Genomic DNA, 27,537 nt, shown 5'->3' with positions numbered 1-27,537 from the left:
TTTTTCTCTTTCATAATCCTTTCTATAATTCAGTTAGGCCCGGTCTTGGTGTGGACGTTCGTCTGTGACTGGAACCTCCGAGGTAAAAAGGAAGAAAAAAAAAAAGACCAATGGTTTATTAGGAGTCCCCCCGCCCTCCTCACTGCCTGGTAAAGTATCTCTGTTGTCTTGGCACCAACTCTGGTTCCATACTTATCATTCCTCTCTACATTTACGTAATACACTTCTCCCTATAAACCTTGACGTTTAATACCTTGTCTTGGCAAGTTGCTAGGAAGTCGGTCTGCTGCCAAATTTTTCACAACCCCCCCAATTATGAAACAGATTACTCGTCATCACAGGAATATTCCGGCTGTAAGAAGGAGTCGTCTTATGTCGCATAATTACGTAAGGGGTTAGTGTCTGCGATGCGTGTGAACCAGACCAGACAGTACGTACTTCTGGAAGTACCCATCCGTTCGTGAGGTGACCGACCACACCATATTAGACAGTATGTACTTCTGGAAGTACCCATCCGTTCGTGAGGTGACCGACCACCAACTGCTGGCTGAGGACTCACTCTCTCCCACCTGTTTACATCGACTCTTTGTCATTCCTGACAGTACCATATCACTGGCTACCTCCCGCCGCACTCCCTCTCGCTATGTTCTTCCTCAAGATCATTCGCGTCTGTTCGACCCCTCCGTCTCCACCATCGTCTCTTGCCTCCCCCCAAATAAGCCCTTTGTCAACAGTGTTCCCACCTCATCCGTACATTAAGCTACAACGTCCCTCCTGGGTATGCACAAGTCGTCGCGACACAAAGTTCCCTGGAAGGAACCTCCTTCGCTGACTGGTAGCCCAGCCGCGCAGGTCCTGGGGGGCCTGGAGAGGAAGCTGTCAACATCTGTGTCTTGACTGCTGCTCTCACACCACGGGGGACGGAGGGACGACAGCGGTCACGCAATGTGAGGTGACAGGGAGTGAGGTGATTGTTGGAGGCTGGGAGTGAGGTGATCGAGATAAGGCCATGAAAATAAATATAATTAGGGGAATAAGAGAGCGACATATATACATATATATATATATATATATATATATATATATATATATATATATATATATATATATATATATATATATACGTAAATAGTGCATATAAACGCGCACTACCATATATATATATATATATATATATATATATATATATATATATATATATATATATATATATATACATCTCGAAAACTACGGACAATATTCTCTCTCTTTTTTACGAGGGTCAGGGGTAGACCACGAGCGACCCGCCTGTCTGCCTGTATGGTAACTACACATTTCATTTCTCTCATAAGAAATACGTTTAAGAGGCTAATCCTCCGGGAACCCAGCAGACGACGCCGCCTCAGCACGGTGATGCAGGTCAGTACGTCACTGACCGATATATACACAGACACTCTGAGGATTCGAACCTGCCCAGTTTACGGTGAATGCTGGAGCCATCAACGAGCGCCCAGCACATGATGATGATGATGATGTCATCATCATTCCCAGGTAACAAAAGCCACGAACTGAGGTGTATATATATATATATATATATATATATATATATATATATATATATATATATATATATATATATATATATATATATTGGTCAGGGTTCACCTCTGGCGCCCTGGCGTTCGATAGCGGACAGTGTATCATACGAGGTTATCACACGATGATAAACATACGGTGAAGCCACGGGCTTTCATAACACTACAACAGCAGCAGCAACAACAGCAGTGGCAGCAGCAACAGCAGCAGTGGAACAGCAGCAACCCCCACCTCCTACATGTCCGACGTCAATTATATGACGCTGAAGAGAAGATCTATTTTAAACTTTTTCCTTCGTAACCAGAGTAACGTTGTGTGCGGGATGGTAACTACATGTTATGTATGGGGCTTACAACTCCCATCACCCGACCACCCTCACCCCAGTCCTGGGCACAAGTCCTATGTACACCGCCATCACACGACCCCTACTGGACGGGTCTGCCACCATACCATGGACGGGTCTGCCACCATACCATGGACGGGTCTGCCACCATACCATGGACGGGTCTGCCACCATACCATGGACGGGTCTGCCACCATACCATGGACGGGTCTGCCACCATACCATGGACGGGTCTGCCACCATACCATGGACGGGTCTGCCACCATACCATGGACGGGTCTGCCACCATACCCGCCCACAACCCACCCACCCGACCCTCCCCGCCCACAACCCACCCACCCACCCGACCCTCCCCCAATCCGTCTTCCCGACCCTCCCCGCCCACAACCCACCTACCCGAACCTCTCCGCCCACAATCCGTCTACCCGACACCCCCGCCCACAACCAGTCTACCCGACCCTCCCCGCCCACAACCCGTCCAACCACCCGACCCTCCCCGCCCACAACCCGTCCAACCACCCGACCCTCCCCGCCCACAACCCGTCCAACCACCCGACCCTCCCCGCCCACAACCCACCCAGCCCACCAGCCACTTCCTGCACACTTACTTTAACTATTTTTAACACCTGATCTCATGTCGACCATGTCCTGCACCCACTGCTACCCCTACTCCCTCCTTCCCTCCTTCCCTCTACCGCGTCACATCACCCCACCCACACCTCTCTCACCCCACCTCCTCCCCGTCACACCTCCCCTCCCACTCCCCCCACACACAAATACACCCCAACCATGACCGTCACGTGTCCAAGCTGCCTCTACATGGAAGGGGGGGGGGTCTATATGTCCCCCCCCACACACACCCTTCCGTCAGGGCCTGTCAACAACAACAACAACAGTAAACAAACAAACAAATACAACAGGGCCCAGCCCGAGCTGTGGGGGGGTGAGGGTGGGGGGGGGGTGTGAGGACTCCACCAGGTAGAACCAACATCAAGGACAAAAAATCCCCGCCAGGAGGAAAACATCGAGAAAAAACAAACAAACAAACAATCACAACAACAAAAACACGAGGCAGGATCCTTCTACAACGACAACAACAACAACAAGGCCACCCCACAACCCCCGCTCTCTCTCTCTCTCTCTCTCTCTCTCTCTCTCTCTCTCTCTCTCTCTCTCTCTCTCTCTCTCTCTCTCAGCAGAGGAAGTAGTGAGGAGGGGGAGGGGGGGACGGTGTCAGGTGGCCAGGGGGGGCGGCAGGGGGCGCTCCGCCCAAGGCAAGACTTCCCTCCCTCCCTCCCTCCACCCCACCCCACCTCCCATCACGGCCCAGACACCTCCATATGGTGCCCGCCACACACACACACACACACACACACACACACACACACACACACACACACACACACACACATACATACACACACACACACACACAAGAACACATATACGAAATGTATGAAGATCAACGCGGCGTCTGTACACACGACAAGAAGAAAAAAAATCAAAACCTTGTGAACAAACATGACTTGACCAGCAGGCCTGCTGGGTGGAGGAGCTGGGGGTGAGTGGAGGAGCAAGAGTGGGTGGAGGCCTGCAGGGTGGAGGAGCTGGGGTGGGTGGAGGCCTGCTGGGTAGAGGAGCTGGGGTGGGTGGAGGAGCTAGAGTGGGTGGAGAAGCAAGAGTGGGTGGGAGCCTGGTGGGTGGAGGAGCTAGGGTGGGTGGAGGAGCAAGAGTGGGTGGAGGCCTGCTGGGTGGAGGAGCTGGGGTGGGTGGAGGAGCTGGGGGTGAGTGTAGAATCCAAAGGTGATCGTGACACTGTCTTGTGCCCACGTACACACAGACAGGACCTGGGGGAGGGCGTCCTGGAGGGAGGGCCGGAAATAAAAGGGATGAGTGTGGCTAGAGGAAGTGGGAGGAGGGGGGGGGGGCTGGGTAGACTGGGTGAGGGGGGAGTGGGAAGGGTAGGGGGGGGGGGGAGTAAGGTGAGGGAAGACAGGGCCAGGGGTGAAGGTAAGGGAGTGGCTAAAGGGAGGAGGGGTGGTGGGGTGCGGGAGGCAGTACAGAGCGCGGTGTTGGGTTACACACAGGCCAACCTACTTATTTTGAACCCAGTGACAACCACCTTCCACCCGCTCACTCCACCCACACCCCCCACAGTGACAACCACCTTCCAGCCGCCCACTCCACACCCATCGTCCACCCACACCCATTGACAACCACCTTCCAGCCCCCCCCCCCCACTCCACATCCCTCCACCCACACCAAGGGTTACCTGGCTTAAGTTGGTGTGCGCGCGCGCGCGTTTGTGTGTGTGTGTGTGTGTGTGTGTGTGTACATACGAACACAGACATGGTACATACACCATGTACAGAGACTGTGGGGGTGGGGAGGGCCACTCACTGCCCGTAGCACACTTAGAAAATAATGACGGACAATAACCAGCTCTGTCAGACACCAGGTTGGGCCAAGTGCTTCCACACACACACACACACACACACACACACACACACACACACACACACAGAGCGCATACCTTACGTAACCATCATCACATAGTATTGATTACTGAAGAGCAATATATGGCGCGCACCTAACCCTAAGCACGCGCACCATCCCTACTAAAAATATATAAAACACAAAAACATCCCCCGCGCACGATCCCACACACAAAAAAACCAAAAGCATCCCCGCTATATTAATTATCATGTTCATAATAATATGCAAACACAGGTTATAACACTTCGCATCAATGCAACACCACAACAGGATAAAAAAAAAAAGAAAATCGAATCCTATATCATCTCAAATGATCCCATCTACGAAAGTAATAATTTTAAGAGACTGTCTTCTGAAACCATTACATTTATGATAGTAATATATATCTTTTTTTAATATCGTAGTTTCCCTTAGCGAGGGGTGGCGCCTGCACGTCCCCCCAAAACAAGGGTCCTGGTTTGCGACTCCCATCCACTCTCTCCAGCCGCCATGTATAATGCACGACCAAGTTATATCAATAACACACAAGTGTGTTACGTGGCGTCGCCTGCAGTGCACCACAGTTATCGGCACTGGAGTAATAACAGATGGCTGGAAATACTGATCGGGAAATATCACAGAAACATCGGTAACAAGTTACTAAGGCCGAAGGTGGAACTTGTGAGTGAATATCGGTATCAGGTTACTATAGGCCGAGGGTGGGATTTCTTCGTTCAAGTTATGAGTCAATATAAGTTCCAGGTTCAACCTCTCTTTCTTCCGTTCCTCGGCATAACTCAGGCAAAAACACCAAACCAAAGTTATGGGTCGTACGCCAATCAATTATTTAACGTTGGAGAACAACGTCATTTTCACTCTGGCCAGACCGGCGCGCGTCTACGTTATGAACCATAGTGTGTGTGTGTGTGTGTATGTGACACCCTACGGACGCTCCAAGACGAACAAAGTCATCACTAAGTCTCTGCCAAGCTACACACATACACACACACACATACCAAAAAAAAAAAAAATTCAGACTAAAAATAAAACTCGCAAAAAAAGATGCATGCTCCGCGACCCAAACTATCGTACAGTCAGAGGCTTCCGAGCCGCCTGCATACCTGCCTGACGTATGATACATAATATAACCAATCAGAGACGACTAGAAATGGTTGCGAATGGCTTAATTCTACCGTCACCTTCACTATGACCACCAGAAGTCTGATCTAAAATCCTGGATGATACGATAAAACCAAATGACGAAAAATTGTAAAGAAAATCTCCCACAAACGCGCGCAGCTGGCAGGAGGTTTATTTCTACTGTGTACAATGCTGAGCCTGGACGAGTCTTACGGTAGCGTGAACAGAGAGAGAGAGAGAGAGAGAGAGAGAGAGAGAGAGAGAGAGAGAGAGAGAGAGCGGATGTGACGGTATGCCACACTGGTCACCGTCACATGAGCGGGGGGGTGGGTAAGGTCACAGCTACGTCACGCGTGGCGCCGTTTGTGACGTGTGGACAAAGCAAGCTCTCTCTCTCTCTCTATCTCTCTCTCTCTCTCCTTGGCGCTTTCTGCTGTTATGTCTTTCGCAGTACATGAATTTGACTTTATATATATATATATATATATATATATATATATATATATATATATATATATATATATATATATATATATATATATATATGCTACCGGACTCTCCCCCCTTACCGCCTTGTGGATACGCCCCGATTGAAATGTCATCTTCGGGGGCGGGGCTGCGTCATCATTGGTCGACGTACGGGGAGAGAGAGAGAGAGAGAGAGAGAGAGAGAGAGAGAGAGAGAGAGAGAGAGAGAGAGAGAGAGAGAGAGAGCGTTCGCGCCAAAGGAGTTCATCATTATCCTGCTCCTGCAAATAGCGCAGCCTAGTCGCAGCGGGATCTCCTGGGGAAAAAATGGGTGGTCCTGGGCATATATAAGACTACATACTGGACCCTATGAGCATTGTGTTCTAATACGACCGTTGTGGATGAACCAGATGTTCTTGTTCACTGCTGGAAGTGGATGAACCAGATGTTCTTGTTCACTGCTGGAAGTGGATGAACCAGATGTTCTTGTTCACTGCTGCATATAAATGTCAAAGGGGCCTTAAACATGACAGGTACTACGATCCCTGAGTGAAGAAATTGTGTCGGGGGTCCACAGCCACAGAAAGACTGTCGAGGCTTCTCACCACAGCAATAGTGTCATCACCACAGCAAGGGCCCACCGCAAAACAAGTGTCAAAGGCACCTCACTACACCAAGAATACCAAGGATCATCACCACAGCAGCAGTAACGTGGCCCCCCCCCCTCACCACAGCAGCAGTAACGAGGGCCCCTCACCACAGCAGCAGTAACGAGGGCCCCTCACCACAGCAGCAGTAAGGGGGGGCCCCCTCATCACAGCAGCAGTAACGAGGGCCCCCCTCACCACAGCAACAGTAACGGGGGCCCCCCTCACCACAGCAGCAGTAACGTGGGCCCCTCACCACAGCAACAGTAACGTGGGCCTCCCTCACCACAGCAGCAGTAATTGGGCCCCCCTCACCACAGCAACAGTAACGGGGGCCCCCGTCACCACAGCAGCAGTAACGGGGGCCCCCGTCACCACAGCAGCAGTAACGGGGGCCCCTCACCACAGCAGCAGTAACGGGGCCCCCACCACAGCAGCAGTAATAGGGGGCCCTCATAAGGCAAGGAGCTGAGGGCCCTCACACAGCAAGGGGCCCGGGAGAGTAATAATAGTGTTGCTGGCACTTGGACAACGGTAAACAAACAGTTCGGTCTGTTTGGACCAAATCTGTCGTTATGGCCCTCTAGCGTCCTTCACAGGAGGGGGCGCACTGGAGGAAGGGGGCGCGATGAGAGGAGGGGACGCACTGAGGGAAGGGGGCACACTGGAGGAAGGGGGCGCGATGAGAGGAGGGGACGCACTGAGGGAAGGGGGCGCACTGGAGGAAGGGGGCGCGATGAGAGGAGGGGACGCACTGGAGGAAGGGGGCGCACTGGAGGAAGGGGGCGCGATGAGAGGAGGGGACGCACTGGAGGAAGGGGGCGCACTGGAGGAAGGGGGCGCGATGAGAGGAGGGGACGCACCGAGGGAAGGGGGCGCACTGGAGGAAGGGGGTGCATTGAGAGGAGGGGACGCACTGAGGGAAGGGGGCGCACTGGAGGAAGGGGGCGCGATGAGAGGAGGGGACGCACTGAGGGAAGGGGGCGCACTGGAGGAAGGGGGCGCATTGAGAGGAGGGGACGCACTGAGGGAAGGGGGCGCAGTGGAGGAAGGGGGCGCGATGAGAGGAGGGGACGCACTGAGGGAAGGGGGCGCACTGGAGGAAGGGGGCGCGATGAGAGGAGGGGACGCACCGAGGGAAGGGGGCGCACTGATGAAAGGGGGCGCATTGAGAGGAGGGGACGCACTGAGGGAAGGGGGCGCATTGAGAGGAGAGAGCGCACTGAGGGAAGGGGGCACACAGGAGGGATGGGGCGCACTGAGGGATGGGAGCACACTGGAGGGAGAGAGCGCACTGAGGGAAGGGGGCGTACTGGAAGGAAGGGATGCATTGAAGGGAAGGAGGAGCACCGGAGGAGCAAGTGTGGATACAAACACAAGAGGGAAGAAATCAACTTGAATAAGGAGAAAGAAATATGAAAACAGGATGAATATACGGAGGGGAAAATACATTATATGGGAAGGAGAAATGGAAGGAGGAGGAGGAGGAGTTAGGGAGAGTAGCAGTGGTAAAGGCAGCAGGAGAACAGGGAAGCACGCGAATAGGCAGAGAGTTTCCTTTTCTCTGATTACTGACGTGGTTTAGGCAGGGTCATCCGGGCGAGGAGTGTGGGGCGGAGGATGGCTGGCTGGCTGGTGGTGGTGGTGGTGATGTACGAGGGGCAGCTGGTGGTGGCCTGCAGCAGCGAGGAACACCTGTCACACCTCACACTCCCACCTACCTACCACACTTAATACATCTACCCATATATATATATATATATATATATATATATATATTCCTATGAGTCCACGGGGAAAATGAAACACGATAAGTTCCCAAGTGCACTTTCGTGTAATAATCACATCATCAGGGGAGACAGGAGAGAAATGTAAGTCAGTTGATATACAACGAAGAGACGAAGCTAGGACGCCATTTGGTAAACATGCGATTGTCCAAGACAAACAACGAGCTTATCATAAACTTCTCATTTTACAAATTCTATCAACAATAAAGTTATCAAATTTGTATAGACCATAACTAATATTAAGATTATAATCATTTGTGTATTTAATGATAGATGATTCAATGATATTTCTCGTGGTAATAGAGTTAGAGTTAATAACTGAGATGGCATTACTCCAGTCAATACAATGATCATAGTTTTTAACGTGATTAAACAAGGCATTTCATTCTTGTCTTGTTCTTATACCATATTTATGTTGCTTAAGTCTAAGAGAAAGATCCTTACCAGTTTGCCCAATATATATATATATATATATATATATATATATATATATATATATATATATTATATGTGTGTGTGTGTGTGTGTGTGTGTGTGTGTGTGTGTGTGTGTGTGTGTGTTTAGGTATGTAGTTATGTACTTCAATTTCTAGGAGACAAAAATGGAGTGAAGCGGGGAGTGCTCATCCTCCTTAAAGGCTCAGATTGGAGTCTGGGGTGTCTGAATGTGTGTGGGTGTGATCAAGATGAGAAGAAAGGAGAGATAGGTGATATGTTTGAGGAAAGAAACCTGGATGTTCTAGCTCTGAGTGAAACGAAGTTCAAGAGTAAAGGGGAGGAATGGTTCGGGAACGTCTTGGGAGTAAGGACGGGGTAAAGTCAGGGGTTGGTGAGAGGAGAGAAGGTAAGGAAAGAGTAGCACTACTCCTGATGCAGGGGTTGTGGGAGTGTGTGACAGGGTGTAAGGAGGTAAATTCTAGATTGATGTGGTAAAACTGAAAGTGGATGGCGAGAGATGAGTGATCATTGGTGCTTATGCACCTGGTCATGAGAAAAAGATCATGAGAGGCAAGCGTTTTGAGAGCAGCTGAGTGTGCCAGCAGTTTTGGTGCACGAAACCGGGTATTAGTGATGGGTGATTCGATGCGAAGGTGGGAAATGTGGCAGTTCAGGGTATAATTGAGGTGCATGGGGGTATTCAGTGTTGTGAATGGAAATGGTGAAGAGGCTCTGGATTTGTGTGCTGAGAAAAGACAGGTGATTGGGAGTACCTGGCTTAAAGAAGGGATATACACAAGTATACTTATGTGAGTAAGAGAGATGGTCAAAGGACATTATGAGATTACGTATTAATTGATAGGCGTGTAAAAAAACTTTTAGATGAAAATGTGGTGAAAGGGGCAGCTGGTAGAATGTTTGATCACTTTCTTGTGGAGGCGAAGATGAACATTTGTAAAGGCTTTCAAGAAAGAGAGAATGTAGGGGAGACGAGAGTGTGAGAGTAAGTGAGCTTGAAAGGAGACTTGTGTGAAATACCAGGAAAGGTTGTATGTAGAATGGCAAGGGTGGGAGCAAATGACGTGAGGGGAATGGGTGAGGAATGGGATGTATTTAGGGAAGCAGTGATGGCATGTGCAAGAGATGCATGTGGCATGAGAAATGTGGGAGGTGGGCTGATTAGAAAGGGTAGTGAGTGGTGGGATGAAAAAGTAAGCTTATTAGTGAAAGAGAAAAGAGAAGCGTTTGGACGAAACTTACAAGGAAGGAGTGCAAATGATTAGGAGATGTATAAAAGAAAGCGGTAGGAGTTCAAGACGAAGGTGCAAGGGTTGAAAACGAGGGCAAATGAGAGTTTTGGTGAGTGAGTATCATTAAACTTTAGGGAGAATAAAAAGATGTCTTGGACGGAGGTAAATATGGTGTGAAAGACAAGAGAACAAATGGGAACATCGGTGAAGGGGGCATGGGGGAAAGTGATAACAGGCAGTGATGGAGTGAAGAGTAGATTGAGTGAGTATTTAGAAGGATTGTTAAATGTGTTTGATGACAGAATGATGAGCGAAGAGAGAGAGAGAGTCAAGGAGAGTGGTTTGGTGAAGAGAGAAGGGGTGGTGAAAGCGTTGCGGAAGATGAAATCCAGCAAGGCGGCGGGTTTGGATGGTATTGCAGTTGAATCTGTTAAGAAAGGGGGTGACTGTATCATTGACTGGTTGGTAAGGATATTCAATGTATGTATGGATTATGGTGAAGTGCCTGAGGATTGGTGAAATGCATGTATAGTGCCATTGTACAAAGGCAAGGAGGATGAAGGTATGTTCAAACTACAGAGGCATAAGTTTGTTGAGTATACCTGGAACATTGTATGGAAGGGTATTGATTGAGAGGATGAAGGTATGTACAGAGCATCATATTGGGGAGAAGCAGTGTGGTTTCGGAAGTGGGTGATGATGTGTGGATCAGGTGTTTGCTTTGAAGAATGTGTGAGAGGAAGGTTAACTAGATTTGTGTCAGAGAGCTGGACTGGCTGGAATCAGGTTCTTGGTCGGGAAGTTTTGCTATGACACTCAATGGTATCATTGGTAATCCTTTGTCGGACCAATAATCACTTGATCTTTCCTCTGAGGAAGACATTCTCTCGGAATCTTCATCACAGGAGGTGTCATCTGTTTCGGTGACATCCTACCTAACTCATACCTCATGCAGGACCCCGTCGACGTACACCTTTCTTCCCTCCCAGATAGGTTTTTTTTTTTTTCACAAATTTTCCACTTTCCCCCTCGTAGTAATTTTAGTGTCGCATTTCTCCACTTGTCTCCTCCGTTTCTATGTTCTATGCTCTTCAGACCAAGATTCACGTAGCATTCATGGATCTGGAGAAGGCATGCGATAGGGAGGATCATCAATTAGCCAACACCTGGTGCAGACCAGCACCAGCTGTGCTGCACCACCACCACACAAAGCATAATACCATCTTCATCCACTCCCATCCACATCACCTTGCCCCATCCACCACCACCCACCACCACACGGCCTTAACACACACACACACACACTCACACACACACACTCACACACACACACACACAGCCTCAACACAGACGAGCGGGACACAGAAAGAAAGTCGCATGCCTTCCGTGTGGTAATTATAGTCTGTACCCGGAGACCATGAGGAGTCTCCCCCCACCTCGAGCACCTGCCCCTCTCCCTCACCACCGCCTCCCTCTCCCTCCTCCACCAACGCCTCCCCCACCCACACCTTCATACACTCCGACGCTCCACCCCCGGTGCCCCTCTCACCCCTTTCGTCAGCATCATCATATTTATGGCAGCGTTTTACACCAGGAGCACAATAGCTGTAACGGTAAATCTGAAGTGACGTATGGCAACCGTGTGCCCTGACGGCTGGCGCTACGGTACGGCAAGCCACACACACACACACACACCAGCACTGCTCGACACCTGGTGGCTGGGATACATCAGTACAGCTGTAGCATGTGGGCCTCCTGTAACCTGTACCTCAATCCCTCACCAACTGTAGTCTGTGGGGCTCCTGTAATCTGTCCATCTACCTATACATAGGTAAGGCTGGGCCTCCCCCTCCAGTCATAAGGCTCCTCCTCCTCCTACTCCCACACCTTATCTAACCCCACCTTCACACCCCCACACACTCCTGATCTAACCCCACCTTCACACCCCCACACACTCCTGATCTAACCCCACCCTCATACACCCACATACTCCTGATCTAACCCCACCCTCATACACCCACACACTCCTGATCTAACCCCCACCCTCATACACCCACACACTCCTGATCTAATCCCACCTTCACACCCCCACACACTCCTGATCTAACCCCATCCTCATACACCCACATACTCCTGATCTAACCCCACCCTTATACACCCACACACTCCTGATCTAACCCCACCCTCATATTCCTCCCATCTAACCCCACCCTCATACCCCGCCCATCTAACCCCACCCTCACACCCCCACACACTCCTGATCTAACCCCACCCTCACATCTCCCGTACCTCCCACGCACCATGCAAATAACCTCTTCCCAATAATCATACATGATCACACTTGGTAAAAACTGAAACGATTGATCTGGTTAATCTGAACCGATTGATCCGGTTAATCTGAACCGATTGATCCGGTTAATCTGAACCGAATGATCCGGTTAATCTGAACCGAATGATCCGGTTAATCTGAACCGAATGATCCGGTGGTAATCTCGAAAACATAACACTGAAAATACCTTCACATTGGAGGGAGACTCAGCAACCACATATTGGAATACATTCCCAACAGGTGTAGCAACTGCAAGGACTATCACTACCTCCAAAGAATGTAAATGACCTCCAAAGACTAACACTACCTCCAACGACTGTTGCTGCCTCCAAACACAGAATCCCTCCTTCCTACCCCAACCCCCCCAACCCCCACCCACCTCCTCCAGTGAAGGCCCCCTGTGGGATCTTTCCCCCTTGCTCCTACTTCGCTACAAAATTCACACGTCGTCCCTTCACAGGTCATCTCAATAACCCTAGTCAAGATGGCCGGTCAGGTCAGGTCACCTGCTAGTACTTGTCCCTGCCATGTATCCCTTGTATATATGGACTCCCTCGTGACTTCCTCCCTCCAATAGGGATGTTAATCCCAGGTTCAATATAACGATATATGACCCTTGGGTATGGCACCTTCGACTGAGTCTTGACCTTAAGGAAGGTCAGGTCAAGACGGTACACGCCATTCAAGGTCGTACCTTCCTGCTCCAGGGGTCATGTCGCTGGTGTGAGAGAGAGAGAGAGAGAGAGAGAGAGAGAGAGAGAGAGAGAGAGAGAGAGAGAGAGAGAGAGAGAGAGAGAGAGAGAGAGAGAGAGAGAGAGAGTGTGTGTGTGTGTGTGTGTGTGTGTGTGTGTGTGTGTGTGTGTGTGTGTGTGTGTGTGTGTAGGACGGAAGGGGGAGAGGGATGGGTGGGTGTTTCTCTCGTCTCCCGGCACTAACACACCCCCATCCCTCACCCCCACACACACATCCCTCACCATGGGGCACATACGACATTTCTTAGGAAGCGGAGGGGTGGACACACACACATCCCTCACCATGGGGCACATACGACATTTCCTAGGAAGCGGAGGGGTGGTGGTTTGGGGGTGTCGACCACAGGTTATCTTGGCCACCCGGAGATAAGGTAGTCTCATCATCAGGGCCATCAGCCTACCCTTATCTCCTCTGGCTCCTGGGAGATGCCACTGCTGTTGCTGTGAATCCCAGGTGATGCTGCTGCTGCTGCTGCTACCGTAACTGCTCCTGCTGTTGCTGCTTCTAACGTTACTGCTGCTAGTGCTGTTGTTGTCACTACTAACGTGACTGCTGCTTGTCCTGCTGTCACTTCTAACGTTACTGCTGCTGGCTTGACACAGTATTGTGTACTGACCACTACCATTGGTACGCTACTGCCACCAGGACTGTTGCTTCTCTCCCTCAAGCTGCTGTCCTCACGGCTACCCGGCTCTCTTGCCCAAGCTAAAAGCTTAAATCTTTCTCCCCCTCCGCTAATCATGGTAATCAAGCTTGTCCGATAGTTACTCCTTGTTACTCGTGGGTGGAACTCCAGTTGACACAGCCACACGAACAGCTGTTCTGTTCTCCACATGGTCGTGAGGAGGGACCTTGTGTTCACGTGTGGCTGAGGGAGAGAGAGGAAGGGAGTCACTCCCTCTCTCCCTCCCTCCCTCGACTCCTCTGAGGAGCCATCTGCTCCTAACACCTGTCATAACTCGTACATATCCTATCATCTCATCACATCATAACACCTGTCATATCCTACCATCTCATCACCTCCTAACACCTGTCATAACTCGTACATATCCTACCATCTCATCACCTCCTAACACCTGTCATAACTCGTACATATCCTATTATCATCTCCCATTCACTGCTGCTCGACTTCTCATTAGGAGAAAGATATACATATACATATACATCTTCTTCAGCGTCCAGTTATCATAATAAAAAAAAACAAAGTTTAAAGTCATGAGCACAGCAGTTGCACATGAACGCCATACTAAAGACCCTGTTATCTCACTTTACCGGAGTGAGTCACCCGTTCCTCCTCACAGCCTATCAGCAGATAAGGCCATGTATTTTTCATAAAAGTCTCGGTGATAAGAAGCGTTGGACGCTGCCTCACCACCACGCTCCTCATCCTCTGATCACTGAGGGAAAAACCCGACGTACAAGATGTTACAGGACACCAGGGGGACGTGATGTCGTGAGGGCCGTCCAGTCTGGCGCCCCTGGGGGACGCGCCAGCCACGGGTCTCCAGCGTCCACACGTACGGACGGGCGACGACGCCACAACAAATCATATCATATCATATCGGCCGACATTCCCTCTTCGGGATATTTGTACATTTGGTTTCCTGATGCAACACAAGACACGAGAGATCTCCAGAGCTGCGGCGGCTCCGGGAGAGGAGCCGCTCAGTTCCCTGGCCACCAAGCGGCACTTCGTCCCTCCCTCGCCAGTCCCCTTCTAGAATCAGTTCCTCCCCCACCCCCTCTCCTCTCTACCCCCAGTGCCAGGTCACACACACACACACACACACACACACAGGCCAATGTCACTTCCCTCCCTCCCTCCCTCCTCCCCTCCCTCTCGTACCAAATGACTCCCCGCCCCTCACCGTCCACCCCTCCACTGCCTCCGTCCACCGTCACATATTCCACCCCGCGCCAGCCACTAGCACGGAGCGCACCCGACCCCTCCCTCCTACCCAACACCCCCCGGTATGGGACTGTTGGCGTCACGGCTCGCCACCCATCACCTCACCCAGCTCGTGACCAGCTGAGCGAAGGCCACGTACATCCCCCGAGGTGGCGCGTGAACACGTGTCATCCCGGAGATGATCGGGACTACGAGGAGGAGGAGGAGGAGGACCTACACGCGCCACAACGAGAACCACCGTCAGGTCAGGTCGGCCACGACATCCACGACGCACGGGCCAAGCTGCGAACTCAGGCCAGCGAGGGCGTGGGGCCAAGGTGTGGGCAGGTAGCGAGGCCACGCCAGCGTTGAGCTGCAGAAGGTCAGGCAAGACGGCAGGAGCGACAGGGTCTTGTGTGTGGCAGGGGAACCAATGGCTATATTTATCTGGGGAACGCATGGAACCCACACTATCCCCACCCCCTGCCCACATCATCCCTGCCCACACCATCCCCACCCCCTGCCCACACCATCCCTACCCCCTACCCACACCATCCTCGTCCCCCACCCACCAGCCTCACCCCCTACCTACACCATCTTCACCCTCACCCACACCCAAACCATCCTCACCCCCACCTACACCATCTTCACCCTCACCCAAACCATCCTCACCCCCACCCACCTAATCCACCCTATCTCACCCACCTAACACCAACCATTGCTCGCCGTTTCCCGCGTTTGCGAAAAGCGCCAAAAAAACAGACGGATAAAGTCCTCATTTGCTCGTTCCTTCTCCGTCTGCTTGTGAAGAGTCGCCTCTGGCGAGGTGTACCATCACTTTCAGTGGGCGAGCGGGAGTCCAAACCTGACGTGCAACTCTGCACTCCAAAGGAGCCAGCTTCTGATTGCAGTGCTGCAGGAGGAGCCCCACCTCCCCCACCTGTCGAGTCGTCCAATCTCTGACCAGCAAACGTAACATAGACGCCCACCACGCAAACACAGACCAATCACTGGCTGCCTGGCGACCACAAACACAACGCCCACATCTGCTTCTTTCCCTTTCACGTCGAAGCTTTGGAACTCTCAACTCCTCTCATATGACCTGGAACCTTTCAAAATACATGGCTTTCTCTTCCACCAAAGTCCGTAAATACCTTCCCATTGTCTCTTCTTTTTCCGTTTCCTAATTCTCTCTATATTTCAATGAAGGCTTGGCCTTGCTGTGGACTTGTGTCCGTGACTGGAGCCTTCAACACAACGAGAAAAATCACATATCCACGCCATCAAACCCTAAGGCAAGACCCTCCTCCATCACTCCATCAGCAGTAACACAAGAGACAATTTGCTTACACAAAGTCTAAAAGTAACTACCCGAAAGCACGGAAGTGATGCGATCATAAGCACGGTAAAACACGGTGTAAATTGGAGCGATAATGACCCACTGGAGGCGAAAACCCAGGGCCACCTTATGCACGACCAGGGCCGAGGTAGGAATACCAACACGAGAAACGGGATGGGGCACGACAGGTCGCCAGGGTCAGCGAGATAAAGGGTGTGTGGGGGAAGTGGGGAATATCATTACCACGGAGCGCGGACGCGGAACATCGCGAGAGGACGCGTCTCGCGTCGCCATCGACCGGTGGCGCCCCAGCGAACGGCTGCTGTGTACACACGTCGGCGGTGAGTGTGGCCGACCCCCGGGGGAGGAATTACCTCTCCCCAACACTGGAATACGGGGCAGCAAGTGGCCCTCAGGGATGGGTTATATTACCGTCATACCAACAGCGTGAGGGCAGCAAGTGGCCCTCAGGGATGGGTTATAATACCGTCATACCGCCAGTGTGAGGGCAGTATGTGGCCCTGAGGGACGGGTTATATTACCGTCATACTACCAGTGTGAGGGCAGCAAGTGGCCCTGAGGGACGGGTTATATTATCGTCATACTAGCAGTTTAAGGTCAGCAGGTCATGCCTTGAGGGAACCAGAGGGAAAGAGATCTCCATGGAAGAGGCCGCAGCCCACACCCACACCATCCTCACCCCCACCCACACCATCCTCAACCCACACCAACACCCAGCCATAACGTGGCACAGGTGTGTGTGTGTGTGTGTGTGTGTGTGTGTGTGTGTGTGTGTGTGTGTGTGTGTGTGTGCACACCTGCCTCACCTCAGGCTAGGCACACTCGACCACAAGGTGATGCGGGCCGTACAGCTGTCAGTGTTCCCACACGACGCAGGTCCTGTGGGCCGGAGCCACGTGTCCAGACATCCGGCACCACACCACACCTGGGGCTGCTACGCTCGCGTCCACACCTGACCACCACTCTGGATGCCACGCTTGAAGACCATCACGGAAGCCGCGCCTGAAGACCATCATGAGGGAGGGGGGGTACGAGGGTGTGGTACGCGGGCGCCCCTCACGACCATCATACAGACCACAACGGAAAACATCATGCCCAGTCGGGGACAGTGGCAGGACTCACCCTCACCTCTAGCAAGTGGTGCAAGAGTTTATCTGTGAACACCTGTCTTCCGGTGGACAGGTGTTCACACACACACCTTGACACCTGAGCTATGCCAGTGACTGCCCCTAACCCCCCCTTCCCACGCCACTAACACCCACCACTCCGCCGCGCCTGCTTTATTCGCAGGGGCCTCCCGAGTGCCCTGCCTCAATGGCCACCGTTCCTCAAGGGTCTTCCTCTCCGAAAACGACTTTCAGTTGGTCGCTGCCACAACCAGCCTCCCCACACCTGCCCCCTCCACCTGGCGGAGGGTGAAACGAAAGCTGGAGCGGGTGGGTGGGTGAGTGGGTGGTGGGCAAGACCAGTACAATGTGTGAAGACGGCAGTGCGCGGACAAGGGCTTCCCGGAGACCTGTGTGGCCATGTAGTACCTGGTGGCGGTAAGAGCGATCTGGTGGAGGAGAGCGACACCTGGTGGGAAGGGAGGAGGAGTGGAGAGAGGGAGTGATAAACGAGTAGAGAGATGGAAGGGGAAATGGAAGATCTGTCAAGGGGAATACAAAAGAGTGAGATAAGAAGGAGATTAGAGAATATGAGTGGGGTGAGGGACACGAAGAAAAGGAGATAGAAGGAGAGAACAGAGGCAATCAAAGGAGATAGAAGGAGAGAACAGAGACAATCAAAGGAGACAGAAGGAGAGAACAGAGACAATCAAAGACACCTTTCACAGGAAGTGGGCCAGACAAGCTGAGGTTAGCGACGTGGGCAGAGCCCAGCAACACCGCCACCTGGACCTCATGATATGAGGAGGGTGAGGTGAGGGGGATCCTTGATACTCCTCCATCAACGTATATTCCTCCGTCATTGTATATTCCTCCAACACCGTATCTCCCTCTACCACCGTATATTCCTCCATCAATGGATTTCCCTCCATCGCTGCATGTTCCAACATCACTGTATATTCCTCCATCCTCGTATCTCCTTCCATCACTGTGTATCCCTCCATCTCTGTATATGCCTTCATCATCATACGATCCACTATGCAAATGCCTTATCCCGCCCTTGAGTGCGACGGTGCAATCTTTTGAGTACGACGGTACGATCTTTTGAGTACGACGGTACGATCTTTTGAGTACGACGGTACAATGCTTGGACGCGACTGTGCGATCCTTGAGCACGACGGTACGACCCATGATCACGACGGTACGACCCGTGAGCACGACGGTACGACCCTTGGGTATGATAACCTTCTCTTTGGCCTGACCTCCTAGTTAAGGAAGCAGGTCAAATACGTCGTGCTCAAGGATCGCAGTCGTGCTCAAGGATCGTACCGTCGTGCTCAAGGATCGCACCGTACTACTCAAGGATCGTACCGTCGTACTCAACGATCGCACCGTCGTACTAAAGGATCGTACCGTCGAACTCAAGGATCGTACCGTCGTGCTCAAACGATCGCACCATCGTACCAAAGGATCGTAGCGTCGTACTCAAGGATCGCACCATCGTGCTCAAGGAGCTACTGCTTTGACTACAGCCTCCCCCTCCCCGCTGCCCAACCCCCAAGTCTCTCCAAACATCAGAAATGTTGCGATTTTTTGCGAGAATTATCAATAGCGAGAGTAAGGGGGGAGGGAGGGAGCCACCTACTGACTGGCCCACACACCGGTGTCGTAATATTGTACGTCAACTCGTACAAAGAATCTGCATAAAGAACAACATTGTCGCGATCCTCACCGTCCGATCAACAGCGAATGGTTACTCCACATTCACTATAACTGGACCAATAGGAGGATGTTATTACACGTTCACTATAACTGGACCAATAGGAGGATGTTATTACACGTTCACTATAACTGGACCAATAGGAGGATGTTATTACACGTTCACTATAACTGGACCAATAGGAGGATGTTATTACACGTTCACTATAACTGGACCAATAGAAGGATGTTATTACACGTTCACTATAACTGGACCAATAGGAGGATGTTATTACACGTTCACTATAACTGGACCAATAGGAGGATGTTATTACACGTTCACTATAACTGGACCAATAGGAGGATGTTATTACACGTTCACTATAACTGGACCAATAGGAGGATGTTATTACACGTTCACTATAACTGGACCAATAGGAGGATGTTATTACACGTTCACTATAACTGGACCAATAGGAGGAGGAGGAGAAGGAGGATATTCCCAACACACTATCACTGGACCAATAGGAGGGAGGTTATTACCAGCACACTATAGCTGGACCAATAAGAGGAGGTCATTCCCAATGACACAGTAGCTGGACCAATGGGACGAGATCCCTTATACACCTGAGTCTTGGCACACTGACGCGAGTACCAGATCCCATGGTCCACTGTAATGTAGGCAGGGAGTGAGGAGGTTTGGCTGGTGTGTTGCTAGGTAGGTAGGTAGATATGCAGGTAGGTAGGTAGGTAGGTAGGTAGGTAGGCAGGTAGGTATGCAGGTAGGTAGGCAGGTAGGAAGGTAGGCAGGCAGGAAGGTAGGTAGGTAGGTAGGTAGGTAGGAAGGTAAGTGGGTAGGTATACAGGTAGGTAGGTAGGTAGGTAGGCAAGTAGGTATGCAGGTAGGTAGGTAGGTACACACACACATACATCATGAACCTGACCAGCCTATATGTCAGGGGCACTTGCCTGCCAGCCGGACACAAGTCATGTACGTGTAGTGAATAATGCTTCCCTGGTGACGACCCCCTCCTCCTCCTGCAGGAGCCAACCCCAGCGCCAGGCCCCCGCCTCCTCCTCCTGCAGGAGCCAACTCCAGCCCCAGGCCCGCCTCCTCCACTTACCGCCACTCGCGAGTGCACGCGCCAATGTTCGGGAAAATCATGTTTCAATTTGGTGAGGCAGTTTGGCTGAGGGGATCACGATTGGCGGACACGCGAGGCCCGCCAACCCTACCCACCCACCACCCTGGCCGCCAGCTCCACACATCTGCTCCACCTCCAACCTCACAAGGATGATCCAGAGATCATGCCACACTTCACGATACTTAATTGTTAAACATTTATATATAAATTTTTGCCCTCCTTTTCTATCCTTCTCTTTCTATCCCTTTGGTATTGATTCTAGCACCAGGATCTATAGCTACCCTCCCGGCAGGTGCTCTCGAACCCACTACCCAACATGGCCATGTGGCATCCGAAGTCATGATGATTCCTATGAACTGTTCACACTTATGTGTACGACTCACCTGTGACCTCAGATCCATGCATTATGCATGACAGTAAGAGGGTGGACGCGAGCGAATGCCATTTCTTTGTGTGTTCCACGTGCTACCTTGTGATTTGGGAACAGAGGACTGAGCCTTAGAGGGAATATCCTCACTTGGCCCTCTTCTCTGTTCCTTTTCATTTGGAAAATTCAAAATGAGAGGGGAGGATTTCCAACCCTCCCGCTCCCTCCCCTTTTAGTCACCTCCGACACGCAGGGCATACGTGGTCGTGTGGTGCACGAAAGGCACTGTCATGGCCTCACACATGACAGCGACAGCCGACCTGAAGTGTGGGTCTCCATCCCCGTCAGGAGGCGCAACACACACACACACACACACACACACACACACACACACACACACACACACACACACACACACACCAATATTGACAACCCTGACAATATTGATATCATGGGGTTATAACCTCCTGACAGGCTAGGATCACACGAGCTGTCCCAGCCTGGCCCGACCTCTGACCTGACCTGCGAAGGAACAGCTCAAGGATCAGCCCAACACTCCCAAAAGGTCGTAGTAGAGTCGTGTTCCAAGGTCGTACCGTCCTGTTCCAAGGGTAGTACCGTTGTATTCGAGAGTCGTACCGTTGTATTCAAGAGTCGTACCGTCGTGTTCAAGGATCGTACCGTCGTGTTCCAGGGTCGTACCGTCGTGTTCAAGAGTCGTACCGTCGTCTTCAAGAGACTTACCGTCGTGTTCCAGGGTCGTTACCGTCGTGCCACAAGTCAAGTGTCCACTTCACACCACCCTCACTTGCGGAAGTACACGGCAATATTCACACCAACTATGTAAGCAATGGTTAGTAACCATAATAGAAATAACGTCTTCTACAGGATACATTTACCTCTTGGGGGAAGGAAGGAAGGGACCACATAGACATGACCAACGCAGTCCACCTAGGGAGAGGTTATGCCTCACTTTACCTTACACACACACACACACACACATGGACCTTCCTGCCTGTAGTGGGTAATGCAAAGCTACACAGGTGATCACACATCAGTTGACGTTATTTATATCATGGTGCCACGGCGTCTCTGTTTAGCGCAGAGTACGAAGGCTCAGTCCGGACCTTCCCTCGTGACATACACACAACTGGCAAAGCTGAACTTGAGAGACACTTTAACATGGTAGTCTGAGGCCAGGGTCTGGTGTTGAATGAGTAACCCCGGCTCCATCCTCCGCGCTCGGCCGCCACTGTAGGGTAAAAAGGGACAGAGGGACAATCAGGAAGATAGCAGGACAACATAGTCGTAAGGACAGACAGCAGTAGGCCTATACAGCAAGGTATCAGGACAACATAGTCGTAAAGACAGACAGCAGTAGGCCTATACAGTAAGGCATCAGGACAATAAGGTCGTAAGGACAGACAGCAGTAGGCCTATACAGTAAGGCATCAGGACAACATAGTCGTAAGACAGACAGCAGTAGGCCTATACAGCAAGGTATCAGGGACAATATAGTCGTAAGGACAGACAGCAGTAGGCCTATACAACAGGTTATCAGTAGAGAGATGATGTCACAGACAACAGCAGAATATAACAAAATACTGACAGAAGACGGTTGTAAACACATCCAGTAAGAAGCACGAATACCCGACAAAGGCAAACACAAGAGGGGTTGTGAGGGGGTAGAGAGCGTGAGATGGACACATGCGACAGGTAAATAAAGACTTACATAAGGCAAACCTCACACCACAGGACGACACCAGCACAGGTCGAGTGAGGGGGAGGGAATCCAGGAGATGAAGGAGTCCGCACGGAAGCCAGGATCAGGAACAGTACAAGATGATGGCGGGAATAACAGGCACGAGTGATTGGAGTGAAGAAGACGAGGGAGAGGCAGTAAGAGTAGGGAGTAGCACACGAAGGAGGCCAGGAAGATGGTGCCAGACCGAGGGGCCGACGAACAAGGCTCATGTACATAGGAGACAGCCGAGGGAGCAGCAGGTAGGAACACAACTATGGAACGAGAAACCAAGGGGAAGAGACCCACGGAACAAGGAATCAGGTGAGCAGACATATGTAACTAGAGACCAGCGCGAGGCGTGAGGTTGGAGAGGGAGACACGGGTGACGGAGGCGCCGTGGCTGGGTGGCGTCAGTGAAAACAGAGCGCCGGCAGGAACCAACCGTAGAGGGCGTCCTCACATGCGACCGGACCCCGGGGCTTGGCGCCCAAGTACGCCAGGTTAACATTAGCCTTGCGTCCGTCGATGACCGGGTTGGGTTCCTTGATGGCCCGCTCCGCGCCCGTCTTGTCCGCCATGGTCACCTGCCCATGGGAAGGAAGATCCACAAACGTTAGTACAGACGCCATATACATCAATGCCAAAATGGGAAATATATATATAAAAAAAAAGAGAGTTTTTAGGTTTTATATTACGTAACCCCCTCGAGCACAAGGGTAGAACCCTTGAACACATGGGTAGGACCCTTGAGCACGACGGTATGACCCTTGAGCAAGGGTATGACCCTTGTGCATGGCGGTACGACCCTTGAGCATGGCGGTACGACCCTTGATCACGACGGTACGACCCTTAGACTTGATGGTTCGTCAAATACTTGGTTATGATACCCGAGGGTCGTACTGTACGATCGTACCATCGTGCTCAGAGGTCGTACCATCGTGCTCAGAGGTCCTACCGTCTTGCTCAGAGGTCGTACCGTCGTGTTAAGAGGTCGTACCGTCGTGCTCTGAGGTCGTACCGTCGTGCTGAGGAGGTTAACAAGAGTATAAGAGGTGGGGGAAGAGGACATCATATAGAAAACATCTTGTATACATGTACTGCTCCTGCTGCTGCTCCTGCTGTGGTTGGTGAAGTTTATAACTTATAGTTGTGTAAGTCTGGCGGAGTTACAACCCTGCCTCACAACCACAACATTCCTTTACGATTATTAATGTAGTAACATTCCCCCCCCCCCCCCCTTTAGTGATCCTTTAACAGTGTTGCCATCACTACACACAGATAAGGAAGAAAAAAAAATCACAGTTTGGTACTCCATCAAACGGATAAGACTAGTGAAATACAAGTACATAAAAGATGCACGGAAGCCGCATGAACAGCTAGGGGAAGACTGTGAGCTAAAAGTAGCATGACTACAGATATTACTGAGGTGGGAAGAAAACCACACTTGGCAACACTAGGCGGTCCATTGCAGGCACACACAAATTTGATCAACAACAACATCTCTCACAATCACAAAAAGATTACAACAGGAATGTCTCATGCCACCAAGTTATATAGATAGACGCCACTACAGGATAACAACTGTGTGTGTGTGTGTGTGTGTGTGTTTGTGATACCTGTTTACTGTTTGTGTTTATTGTTTGTGTGGGACGAGGGGAGGGGAGAGGTGGGATCTCACTCACGCGTCACCCCTCTGGGGTTGGGCCTCAATACAAACACAACCCACCCATACAACACCTGACCCCCCACCCATACAACACCCAACCCACCCATACAACACCGAACCCTACCCATAGAACACCGAACCCTACCCATACAACACCGAACCCTATCCATACAACACCTGACCCACCTATACAACATCGAACCCTATCCATACAACACCCAACCCACACATACAACACCCAACCTACCCGTACAACACCAAACCCCACCCATACAACACCCAACCCACCCATACAACACCCAACCCACCCATACAACACCCAACCTACCCGTACAACACCTAACCCCACTCGTGCAATACCTAACCCCATCCATACAACACTCGACCCACCCATACAATACCCAACCCACCCATACAACACCCAACAATATATACACTGTAAAGTCTATGAAGCTGAAATCCTACCGGATACCTTCACTAACACAACACTGTTAACTAAACTGCATACCACCAGGATACCTCGGTCAGGAGGGAGGAAGGTCAAGGATCTCATCAACCCAGAGGGTACAACACACACACACACACACACACACACACACACACACACACACACACACCAGGAACGACTGTCAACAAGGATCGTTTTATTACAACACCAAAGCTAACTTTCAGCTCTAGACACACCACCCCTTCACTGGAGACTCACAACCCCTCCACTAGAGGCTCACAACCCCTCCACTGGAAATTCACAACCCCACTTCCCATTCACAACCCCCCACTACTGGTTCACAACCCTCCACTGCAGATTCACAACCCTCCCCACTGCAGATTCCACCCTCACCCCACCCCCCACTGCACATCAGGCCGCCACTGGAGACTGCCAGAGCAGCGGGTCGCCACCGTAAGCAGCGGCGCGTCGCGTTACGCTGCCGGTAACAGGAGACGGCGCTAAGCGAACGCGGTGGCTGCAAGTGTTTGTGGGGATGGCGGCCCCCGTAACCTAAAGCGCTGAGGCGAACGGATCTGGATGCGCACGACCCCTGCGGCAGGAACTGACACACACACACACACACGGCCAGTGGCTGGCTGGTGTGTGATGGACCTGCCAGTGTACAGGAGGGTGGTCGGTGGCGGGTCTGTGCATGTGTGTGTGTGTGTGGCTGGTGTGTGGTGGGCCTGCCAGTGTACAAGGAGGGTGGTCGGTCGTGGGACTGTGCGTGTGTGTGTGTGTATTTGTGTGTGTGTGGCTGGTGTGTGGTGGGCCTGTCAGTGTACAGGAGGGTGGTCGGTGGCGGGTCTGTGCATGTGTGTGTGTGTGGCTGGTGTGTGGTGGGCCTGCCAGTGTACAAGAGGGTGGTCGGTGGCGGGTCTGTGCATGTGTGTGTGTGTGGCTGGTGTGTGGTGGGCCTGCCAGTGTACAAGGAGGGTGGGAGTGAACGCTCGTGTGGGTCTGTATGAGTGACTTCCTCACCCTCCTCCTCTCGTCTGATAACACCCAACCCCACACGAGCGTTCACTCCCACCCTACTGTTCTCCCCACTGTCAACCATCTTCTGTCCTCAAACCTCCTCCGTCAACCTCTTTCCAACCTCTTTATTACCGTCAACCTCCTTGTTGCACTGTCGACCTTCCTCAACGTGAAGTCTCTCCTGACCGTGACCTGACCTTGCCCGCTGTGGGTGACACGGGGGCTTATCACCCTCGACCTCTGACGAGGTCATCCCTTTAGAGATGATAGTGACGAAGGTTGGGTGTCCACGGGAGGGCAGGAGGTGATAATGAGGGGTTGGGTGGGTCGGTGGGCAGGAGTGATAATGAGGGGTTGGGTGGGTCGGTGGGCAGGAGTGATAGTGAGGGGTTGGGTGGGTCGGTGGGCAGGAGTGATGATCACCCGAGAGTGATAGTGAGGGGTTGGGTGGGTAGTAGTGATCCCCCGCGGGTGACAGTGAAGGGTTGGGTGGGCAGTGGTTGCGCCCCCTCGCCCCGCGCCCCACCCCGCCCTGCCCTGGAGGTGATCCTGAGGGGATGCGTGGTTAGGTGGGCCACGGGTGAGCAGCAGACCAAGTAATCCTAAGCTGTGGGGCCAGACACCAGACACTAGCCCGGTCCCTCCACCTTCCTCCCTGTCTTGCTCACCCAGTCTGCTGGTTCCGTCTGGCGGTGCCCCACCACCTTACCGTCAGTTCCAGACGCCTTTTCCCCATAGCTCCTCCTCCCCCAGGGTGCTGCTGGAGGCCTCAGCCCGTCATGGTGGCCAACTGCAATCCAGGACCAGCCATGGCCATGGGACACAACACCAGTCCACATTCGGCTATACATGTTCACTGAAATACCTCACTGTTCTCACGGTTCTTCTCCTCCTATTAGCTCGTCCTGTTACATGTGTTACACACACACACACACACACACACACACACACCAGAGATGTCGTGGATATTCTCCCTCCCTGGTCCTGCGTGGCTCTTGATCACCACACACAGACTGACCCATCCCGGTTTCATGCACGCCTCTCCTCTCCCTCTGCTCTCTCCCTCCCCCATCCTGACAACGGGAGGAGGAACACATGACCCATCTACGGTGCCGCCCTGGGGAATGGCACCGCACCCGCTTCGTCTGTATGGCCTCTCTCCTCCTCCTTCTCCTCCTCCTCCGGCAAGGTGTTGCCCCAAACCAGCCATACTTCGCCAGGCCACACTCATACCCTTAACGCATCCTATCACTCATCCCTCACTCATCATTTCCTTTTCACTGGTGTTCATAACTCGTACAATGTACTGTCTAAATCAACTCCCCTTAAACCCACAGAGGGTCAGGTCGGAGGTCACGAGACCCACCCCCTCATCCCCCACCCTGGGCGTCGTGCTCCGGGGTCGTACCGCCCAGCCAAGCTCAAGGGGGGGTTGACCTTGCACCTCACCCCAGACCCAGAGTTAAGACAAACATGTGACTGATAACGACCCATCCACTCCCCCAAAACACCCACACCCCAACCACCCCGACCGCTGTAGGGGATCGATACCAAACGACATCGTTTTGCCGACCTGCCAAAGAATGAGTGCCACTTGTACGCGCACACACCGCCCACATATCCTGCTTAATATTGTACGTACACCGCGTCTCGGTTGCCCATACGGATATAACACATCACTAGGGACTGGGGTGGTTAGCTTGCCTGGTCCTCCTCCACTGGAGTCATTACTGCGGTGGTCAGTGTATAACATGGGCCTCCTATGCACAGCAGAACACACACACACACACACACACACACACACACACACACACACACACACACACACACACACACACACACTCCATCATGCCTATAGGATGATGGTTTAACATAGCGCATTAACAAAGTA

General features: G+C 51.9%; 1 protein-coding gene across 4 annotated transcripts in view; it reads right to left on the bottom strand.

Annotated features, from left to right (window-relative positions):
* The window catches only part of LOC139756751 (RNA-binding protein 38-like), a 163,744-nt gene that overhangs the window by 71,201 nt on the left and 65,006 nt on the right, over positions 1 to 27,537 (bottom strand). For all 4 annotated transcript variants that reach the window (XM_071676500.1, XM_071676499.1, XM_071676502.1 and 1 more), the window contains exon 2: positions 22,955 to 23,096. In XM_071676500.1, the coding sequence (XP_071532601.1) occupies positions 22,955 to 23,096 (142 nt within the window). The remainder of the gene's footprint in view (positions 1 to 22,954; positions 23,097 to 27,537) is intronic.

This window comes from Panulirus ornatus, chromosome 23, assembly GCF_036320965.1.
Source record: "Panulirus ornatus isolate Po-2019 chromosome 23, ASM3632096v1, whole genome shotgun sequence".
NCBI classification, from domain to species: domain Eukaryota; kingdom Metazoa; phylum Arthropoda; class Malacostraca; order Decapoda; family Palinuridae; genus Panulirus; species Panulirus ornatus.
This window is presented reverse-complemented; position numbering and strand designations above follow the sequence as displayed.